Source organism: Malus sylvestris, chromosome 3, assembly GCF_916048215.2.
Source record: "Malus sylvestris chromosome 3, drMalSylv7.2, whole genome shotgun sequence".
NCBI lineage: Eukaryota > Viridiplantae > Streptophyta > Magnoliopsida > Rosales > Rosaceae > Malus > Malus sylvestris.
In genome coordinates this window covers 5,871,469-5,881,529 of record NC_062262.1, presented here as the reverse complement: position 1 = coordinate 5,881,529, position 10,061 = coordinate 5,871,469, and the positions used below count along the sequence as shown (strand labels likewise).

At 35.1% G+C, this 10,061-nt stretch overlaps 1 protein-coding gene across 1 annotated transcript; it reads left to right on the top strand.

Annotated features, from left to right (window-relative positions):
• The first annotated feature begins 3,354 nt into the window (after positions 1-3,354).
• On the top strand, positions 3,355-7,783 carry LOC126615331 (putative disease resistance protein At1g50180). Its single transcript, XM_050283147.1, has 3 exons — positions 3,355-4,481; positions 5,511-7,248; positions 7,413-7,783. The coding sequence occupies exons 1-2, from the start codon at positions 3,449-3,451 to the stop codon at positions 7,223-7,225; spliced, it is 2,748 nt and encodes a 915-aa protein (XP_050139104.1). The 5' UTR covers positions 3,355-3,448; the 3' UTR covers positions 7,226-7,248; positions 7,413-7,783.
• The last annotated feature ends 2,278 nt before the right edge of the window (positions 7,784-10,061 follow it).

Below are 10,061 nucleotides of genomic sequence, written 5' to 3'. Positions count from 1 at the left end.
GTATGCATCACTTGTCACAATAACAAGGTACACAAAAGTGATTTAAAATGTGGTCTCCATAGCATTATTCGAAAAAGAAATTAGTTATAAATGACGCATCGATTAAAATATTAACAATACAACTATTATATATCGATGATATACTTAGAACTAATTATTTCAACTCATTCGACTAATTTCTCTTTTAATTTTGTGTAGAAATTTTTTATGCGGCCGTTTCAAGTCATTAAAGCACACCATTTATAAGAGTTGGAGAGGTTCTAAGTTCGTATCTCTTTGTGGATAAAAAAAAGGGTTCGTTTTACCACTATTGATTCCTAGGCTAGGCGATATAACATTATCGAAAATTATTAACACGATTGTGGTTAATGGGAGGCTGAAATGTCTTTGTAAGTTTACTCAACCCCTAAAAAAGAAAACTGCTTGAGGAAGCCACCAACTGATCCTCTTTTCAAAAAAAAAAAAATTATTAAGACGTGAAATCAACTAGTGATAAAAAGCAAGACCATCTAAGCTAAACAATGTGCAATCAATATGAGTGAAATAAGAATTAGTAAGGAAATACATTAGTTCGTTAATTTGAAAAAGAGTAAATTGTAGCAATGGTCCCTCAACTTTAATCAAATTGGAGCAATGGTCCCTCAACTAAAAATTCATTACCATTGGTCCCTCAACTTATCAAAATGTGTAGCTATAGTCATTTTCATCAATTTCATCACAATTTTGTCAAAATAAGTTATGTTGGAATGACCATTTATACAATTAGGGTCCCTCAACTCATCAAAGTATGTAATTATGATCATTTTCGTCAACTATGTCAAAATTTTTGTCAAAACGAGTAATGTTGGAAGGACCGTTGCTACAATTGGGTTAAAGTTAAGGGAACATTTCTCCAGTTGAATTAAAGTTGAGGGACCAATGGTAATAGATTTTTAGTTGAGGGACCATAGCTGCACGCTTTGATGAGTTGAGGGACCAATGGTAATGGATTTTTAGTTGAGGAACCATTGCTCCAATTGAGTTAAAGTTAATGGACCATATCTACATTTTACTCTTTGAAAAAAATGAATTAGTGACAACATGGGTGGACATTGAATGGGTTGGTTGGGTTGAACTTCAATTCGTTGGTCAATTTAATAGACTCGGGTTAGAGTTTTTTCAACCCATTGCCACCCAAGAAAATGAACAAACCAACCCACTCAAATAATTCTTAGGCAGGTTGGATTGAGTTTCAAAGCTTGAGCTTAATTAGTTTCTTTCTTGTTCCTAATGCGAGTGTAAGTGACAAAAAAAATCAATACTCCCGTCAAATTAGGTCTAAATCATTTAAATTTAGTGTTGTAATTGAGAAGCATATCACCAATCATGTCACAATCGATGCCTAATGTAATTCAATTACATATTGGTGGCGCATGAAAATTGCTTTCGCATAAATGAATACTACAACTACTCCTTACATAATACGAACCCACAAAAAAGTTCAACAAATTAGGTATAATCCTACTTATCATGCCTATATATCTTTCACAATATTTTATTTTCTTTATAATGTGTTTACCAATTAATTATTTAGAGTTATACAAAACACATGATTATTAACTGCACAATTATGCGGCAGCAGAAAGAAGATTAATCGTAACCATACATTTCTCCTAAATAAGGTATAATAATAAAAATAAAAATTAAGTTATGTACTGCAGTACATTTTATTACATTAGTTTGAAACATATCTAAAAGCTGATTTTGTAAAAGTTCCACAACCATCACACCTCACTCAAACTGAAAAAAGTTGAAGAATATAATTAAGGTACAGTATCACAATTTACTTATTTCATAAACATGATCACAAACTGTTAGCTTGAATTGACAAAATACTTAATTTACAAGTAAAAGTGTTGCTATGGGCAAATTGTCTACTTTGAAGGTACTTATGTTATTACTATTACTCTCTACTTATTTTCTCATATTGTTTGTAAATTCACAATGAAAACCCGAAGCATCACGTGAAAACAAATGGGTGCAACCATAGCATTGATGTTTCATGAACACTTTATTTTTGTAATTTGTAAATAGAGGAAATTGTAACAATGGTCTCTCAACTTTAACCAAATTAGAGCAATGGTCACTCAATTAAAAATTTATGACCAATGGTCTCTTAACTCCTCAAAACGTGCAGCTATGGTCCTTTCGTCAACTTCGTCAAAACTTCTTTCAAAACGAGTTGTGTTGGAATAATCATTACTACTATTGGGTTAAAGTTGAAGAACAATTGCTCCAACCAATTGGATTAAAGTTGAGAAACTATTTCTCTAATTGGATTAAAATCAAGAGATCATTTCTACAAATTTTTTCATTTAGTTTCTCGTATTTATCCCTTAATTCCTACTTCACCTGGTTAAAGATCCCACAAACTAGAAGAATTGCGTTGATAAAGGCAGTGCGTCGGAGAGCGAAAATGAAGCGGAAGTGGAGGAGGTTCTGGTTCTGGATGAAAAGAAGGAAATGAAAATCACCCACCCATTACTCTTAGCCTAAAAAAAGTTTGCAAAGTAACCTCCTTTACCTTTTTGAGCTCGTTTGATAACCATGTCGTATTTACTTTTTAACAGTTTTTTTTTAATACTTTCCCTAAATATCGAACACGCAAAAGGAAAATCCAAAGCTAAAAACGAAATAGTTATAAAATATATATTCTTGTTCACTGTTTCATGATTACGTATTGTGTTAATTAGATTGGCTTGCTGATTGATTGATCCTTAAACTGTACCTCGAGGTACATTTTTGTCACTACAGTATGCACTAATTGACTAATTTAGATTGAAAATCAAAGCTACATATTTTGTTGTTAGTTTGGCTTTTGTTTTGAGAACAAAAACCGAGTGCCAATGCTTGACTAGCAAGTAGTCTTCACCGGTCTCACAATTAGTGTTCAACTAGTCTGCACATAGTGCCTTCTTCTACAATTTACTAACAAGAAGTGTGCATAAAAGTTGAGGAGCGACAATGTGTTGCACATTGTATTCAATTTAGAGGATAAAACCAAAGCCAAAGGTTACTTTACTTATGAATCAATGCACATCACGTACTTTACTTGGGAGGGTTTCCAATCCATCTAAATTCGAACTCCATAGTAGCAATCCACGCGACGAATCACTCAAGCACATCACGTACTTTACTTGGGAGGGTTTCCAATCCATCAAAGTTCGAACTCCATGGTAGCAATCCATGCGACGAATCACTCAAGCCAACCGCAGATTCCTTCTCCGATGAGTTAATAGGCATCACATACGTTACTTGTATGTGATGGGAAGAGAATATATTGAAACTATATAAATGGAAGGGAAGAGAGTACTTTTCCACTCATATCAATCATAAATACATAAGAGAAAAAGAAAAAAAGCTTCCTTAGTTTTTTTTTCTTTTGGCAAAGATCAGATACATCAGAAATATGGCTGAGGCGATCGTTTCTATGGTGCTCGAAGGCTTCAAAAGCCTCATTGTGAACGAAGCCAAGTTCTTAAGTGGAGTCAGCGATCAGTTTGAGCATGCACAGAACGAGCTCTACTTGATGCGGAGCTACCTGAAAGATGCAGATGCAAAACAAGGAGACGATGAATTAGTACACAATTGGGTTGGTATTATTAGAGATGCTGCTTATGATCTGGAGGATATCATTGAGTCCTTTGTCTTGAAAGTGGCTTCTAGGAGGAAAGGAAGTATGAAGCTTGCTCTGAAAAGGTCTACTTGTATCTTGAGTGAAGTAATTAATCGTCACAAGATTGGGTCTGAGATTGAGAACATTGCAACCAAACTTTCTAAGCTGAAATCGAGCTTAGAAGGTTATAGCATAGCAAGGCAAATAGTGGGGAGTGTAAGTGCTACTTCTTTTGAGAAGCAACAAGATTATCGGTTAACTTGTTCTCATGTTGTTGAACATCATTTTGTTGAGTTAAAGGAAGAGATTGACCTGTTGGCCGAAAATTTGGTTAAAAGAAAATACCAAATTGTTTCTATTTGGGGGATGGGTGGTTTGGGGAAGACCACCCTTGCAAAACAGCTTAATAATCATAAGGATGTTAGGGCTGAATTTGATTGTTTTGCTTGGGTATGTGTAACTCAACACTTTCAAAAGGAAGATGTGTGGAAGAAAATTTTTGTTCAACTTACATCTGATGCCGACAAGGACAGAATTGAAAACATGCAGACGGATCAAATTGCAGGGGAGCTTTGTGTACTGCAACGAAAGAAGAAATGTTTAGTGGTTCTTGATGACATGTGGACTCGTGATGCATGGAAATCTTTAAGAGATGGATTTCCAATTAATGATGATACAGGAAGTCGAGTAGTCATCACCACTCGCAACAAAGAAGTCGTTTCGGAGGCGCATGAAAGAGTTTACTTGCACCCAATTCGGCCCCTGAATGATGCTGAAAGCTGGGAACTGTTCAAGAAGATAGTAACGTTTGGAAGAGATAACACAAGTATTTTCTCAACCAACCTCTTCTTCTTTACTTTTCGTATTAATCAACTGAGCATTGTTACATATTACGTTACTCCATTTGGCAGTGCATTGAAACAAAAATCTAGAATTTGTGCACAGATATTTTCTTAAACTGCTAATTATACATTGTGCTGTGCATATCATGTCATTCATGTTGAGAAGAAAGCTTTCAAACTACTCATAAATGTATTAGCATTAAGTTTCATAATCATAAGGATACAAAACTAAAACTGTGTTATAATTGTGATTCTCCTCTGAATGTTGCTCTTTGATGTAACACGCAATAGACTAAACTTAGCAAATAAAGAATAACTAGAAACACACAAGATTTTTATTGATTCGGCATATTTTTGCCTACATCTAATTGTGGTTTCTCTATCTGGATAGAGAAACCACGGCTTCTTTGATTAATAATAAAGTACACGCTACTTTTACAAACCCTATAACTAAACCTCTCTCTCCTCTCTCGGCTGTCTCTGTTTTTCTGCTTGGTTTTCAGCCTTGCCGCACCATGTTTATAAGTATAGGGTGTGGTTTACATGCCTATTTTCGATTAGGTTTCCTATTCTATATGGGATTGGAAAATACATTTTCTTTCCTATTCCAATTCTGCTTCTAGGATTCCTAATCTAATTGTATAAGAAAACTTAATTCTTTCTTAACCCTTGTAGGATAAGAATCTGTGCACATTAGCTTTCCTAATACAATCCTTAACAAAGTAGAAATTGACGAACCAATTCCTAACAAACTGAACATTCTATTTAACTGAAAAAGTGTACGTCTAGGCGTCACTCAATGCGTTTCTCCAGTAGGAATGTCAGTCAGTTGCACTGTTAGTGTTAATGTAGTGAAGATCGATCAATATTTGCCGAAGGGCAGATGGACATTGCAGATGGACATTTGTTACTAGCAAGCGTGCATACTTTTGGAATATCATATTAAGTGTTGTATGTTTTGCAATATATGGCAAGTGTAGTTAATTTATTCGGAATTTCTATTCTTTAACCAGACTCGGAAATCGATAGAGGGAAGGAGATGCTTAAACATTGCGGGGGTTCGCCATTGGCTATCATCGTGCTTGCAGGACTTCTAGCTAGAAAAGAAACGGTTGAAGATTGGAAGACTGTGCAAAAGAATGTTGGCGCATACATAGGGAGAGGCACAGACCTTGAATCACGGTACAAAGGTGAAAATAGTGAAGGTACCTCACGTGTATTGGCATTGAGCTATGAGAGCTTACCGTATCATTTAAAACCCTGCTTCCTATATTTGGGTCATTTTCCTGAGGATCGTGAGATACCAGTGAAAAGATTGATTCAATTGTGGATTGCAGAAGGTTTTATCTATTCAGCATCTGGAGAATTGTTGGAAGATGTGGCATACAATTGCTTAAATGAGTTGGTCATAAGATGTATGGTTCAAGTTGGACATCATGGTTCAACCAATAAGATTAAATCTTGTCGCCTCCATGATCTTATGCGAGATCTGTGCTTGTTAAAGGCGAAACATGAGAATTTTTTCCATATTTCAGATTCTTTTGCCGGGGCAACCCCGGTATCACCAAGTGGTAAAGTTCGAAGACATGTCATCTATTTAGACAAAATAGGTGATATATTAAATCCCCCGACAGATGGTCAACTTAGGTCTTTGTTATACTTTACGTCAGATGGGCTATGGTTTGGAAAACCAATTGAACAATGGTTCCAGAATATCAAATTGCTTAGAGTTTTGAGCTTCAAAGTGTTTGGAAGAGAAGTAGAGCTACCGAGCACAATTGGGAATCTAGTGCACTTGAGGTTTTTCAGTCTAGAGGGTTGTGTCGTAACACGATTTCCATCATCTATGTCTAAGTTGGTATGTTTGCAAACTCTAGATTTACGTTGCTTCGAGCTTAAAGAGATGAAAAGGAGTTTCAGAAATCTGCACAATGTGATTCGACATTTGGGACAATTGAGACACTTATATTTACCAGCTCTAGGGTTCGGACTCAGAGCAGCAGAGAAGAGAGTCTTGCCATTGGCTACTCTTGGAAATTTGCAGACATTAGTCAATGCTTCGAACTATGATTGTCGTTTGAGTGATCTTGCTGGATCAGCCAATCTTAGGAAAATGTCCATCGTTATAGTACCACCGGAAGATGAGATGAAAATCGTTGATTCTGAAACCATACAATTCAACCGTCTTCAGTCGTTGTCTCTGGAATCTTCAACTGAGGTAGAGGTTTCGGTAAGGATTCTACTAAGCTGTCGTAATATATACAAGCTGAAACTTGATGGGCCAATTGCAGGGTTACCGAAAGACCTCCTGGACTATCCAAACCTGACCAAGATAAAGCTTTACAGTACTTCTCGCATGGACGAGAACATAAAAATACTAGAGCAGCTGCCGCATTTGAAATTTCTTTGGCTTGTGGACGTCACTTTGGAGAATCCAATACTTGTCTTCTCCAAACAAGGCTTTCCTTGTCTCGAATTCCTTTCCATTTCTATGATATCTCAACTAAAGGAGTGGAGGGTGGAGGAAGGAGCCATGAATTGCCTCCGCAGATTGCAAGTTAGATTGTGCTTCGAGTTGAAGGAAATTCCAGATGGGCTTCGATATATTGAAAAACTCGAGGAATTAACCATCATAATGCCCCCTGAATTCTGTAGTGCACTTCGGAAAGGAGGAAAGGATTTTGACAAGATCAAACATGTCGCTTCTGTTAACTTGGAAGAATGGTAGATGCCTCCATCTCACAAAATCAGGTACAAACTCCGTCAGCTAATATTAATCTGTTAATAATCGAAGATGGCAATGGCATACATCTGTTGCATCAACTTGAATTCTCTAGTGCAGTTAACTTGTTCTCAACTTAAAATTCTACGAACTCATCATTGTTTCTTTCATTTTTCTTTCTTTGTTTTGAAAGATCCGAGCGAAACAAGAGGCTGGATTGGGAGGAGTTCAGTTCTGAGGAAGCTACAGCGGATGCTGTGCGAGATTGACTCTGTTCTTCTACCAGTTGTGTATGAAACATCTTTTATTTCTTTGTTGATTTGTTATATTAAACATATAGCTCGTGATGATCAGCTGCTACTCAGGAAATAGTCGAATAAAAGTTATGGATAATAATTTGAATGATCGTGAGCCTCTTCATCCATTACCAATCGGTTTTGAATTGAATGCTCGCAGTCTAATAGTATTTAATTGTTTATGTTTCATAATATAACGTTTGTACATAAATAATTATGAATTCTATGATTGTATTTCTGTATTTTTAAGGGATTTTAACATTTTATATTTCCAGTTTTACTTGTAAATTTAATCTTACATATTTTTATATACTCTAAAGTGTAGTATATACTAGGTAATAAGCCCGCGCGTTGCGCCGGGAACCAACTATTTTAGGCGTAACTGCATGAATAACATCATTCTCTAGTGCTTACAAGAGTATTTTCTATTAGCATGTTTACGAATTCTCTAGTATGTCCATCAAAAAGTAAATAAATTCTCTATTATATATGTTTTCAATGGTGAAACAAAAAATGTTTACTGATGCATTCAGACTAAGGACAGATAACAATCCGCCAATGGAATTAGATCTATGCAGTCAATTGAACATGTCAAGTAAAATCATATTCAGTTGAATCCAAACTATAGCGTGCTAAATAAAGACGGAAAAGGATACAACACTAGAATCTTCTGAGAATAGACATAAAAGAATTTTATGTTCTGAAAACTCCTAATAGGAAGAGAAAAGTTTAATGCACTCACAACATCCTCCATTGTGGTACACCATCCTTGCATGGACGATAAACCATATCTGACACAGCCATTCTCACAAAATTCGGAGTACTTTTCAGTTTTAGGAGTGCTCAGATTGCACCTATTCCAATCTGGAATTAAATAAGAACTCAATCAAAAACTATAATCCTACAATTCAATGCTGAAAAACTAAAGTAGCCAAAAACCAAAAGATCTAAGTGACAACTTGTACGGACGTTAGAAAATGCAGGACGCGAAACACATTAAAACTTCTAGAAACTCGAAGGATATAATTCTCCTCTCCTTATATTCTTCCCCTTTCTCTAACCAAATAAAAATTCCCAAAAATATGCACAAAATTTTCTAAAAAAGAAAACAATACAAAATTAATGCTAGCAAAGAAAAAAACCGAAAGCTCTTCTGTCAGATTCTGTTAGTTTTTTAGTAACCAGCAGCAGTGAAATGTTTCATCCTCTCACCAATTAATTAATAAGTGAATAAACAAATTACTAAATTTTCTTAATCACAAAAGGCACAAAGCTAAAAACGAAAATCATTTACCTTGATGACAAAGTACTTTGGAGTCTGAACGGTTCCATTTTCTTATTGTTTTAAAACTGAAAATCTACAAAGCGTTAACATTTGCACATATATCAGAAACGACATTATAGCTTGGATTTATCCTTTATGAAAACCGACAACAACCGTAATGTAAACTACCAAATACCAAATTAAATACTCGAACATGACAACCCCAAACATAAACAAAATTCTATATGAATTCAAAACAATATTAATTAGGGCAAAAGAACCCCAAACATAAACAAAATCCCAAACCAATTAAAAAAAAAACAGGCCGAAATAGGCCAACCCGTGCATTCCTCATCCTTCCCTCCTTCTCTTGTTTTTTTTTTTACCCTCACACCATTAATCTGTCTCCTCTTAGAATTATATAAACAACAGCAGAAAACATTAATACAGTAATAAAAATAAACAGACCTTAAGAAAAAAAAAAAACCAATTACGCATCAACTTCATGTTTATATAAAGGAGATGAGATTATTGGAGATACAGAACCTTGGTTAGAGTGCAAGAGCAAGGCTGAATGAAATGATGAAACTTAAAAGAGAGATATTACATGGATCAATCGCTATTGAAGAGGAATTTTTCTCTCTTCCCCTCAATATTTCCAGTCGACTGGGAAATAGAAAATACAACCCAAAATGCCCAAAAAGCCGAAGCTCAAAGACAAAAATAGAAAATAAAAAGGCATTTGAAAAGAGAAAGTCGTTGAAATTTACCCAAAAAGTACAGAGATCCAGGAATCACAGATAAATTAATTTCAGGATCAAATACTGAAGGGATAAGAAACTTTACCCTTTTCTCATTTGCAGGCACCAAAATGAAATTACAAAATTAAGGTTAGGGTTTTCATATTCTCTATTGGGTAATGAAAGTCATGTGAAAAGTTCGGAAATAACCAAACCAACATTCAATTTAGTACACACCTAAGAAAAACATAAGTAAGAAACTATTTCCAATTCGTCATTCATTTATCAAACACAGTAATACAGTCATAGAAAAACTCTTAACTCACTTATCAGAATTGAATTAATTAAATTGGATGTTGGGGTCAAAATTTTGTGTCCGCCTAATGATATTTGAGGCTAAAAATTTAACTCTACTCAGTAGTTATTTTATTTTCGGTCTTCAGATTTAGACTAAATATTTAACATTCCATAGTGTACTTTCAATTTCAACTTTCCCATGAGAGCTTGTACTGGATTTATCTTCTTTAGCCTTTTGTTTGCAA

Coding starts and splice junctions, on each gene's coding strand:
- LOC126615331 (XM_050283147.1), top strand. CDS start 3,449: ATGGCTGAGGCGATCGTTTCTATGGTGCTCGAAGGCTTCAAAAGCCTC. Junction 4,482..5,510: donor GTTTGGAAGAGATAACACAA/GTATTTTCTCAA, acceptor TTCTTTAACCAG/ACTCGGAAATCGATAGAGGG.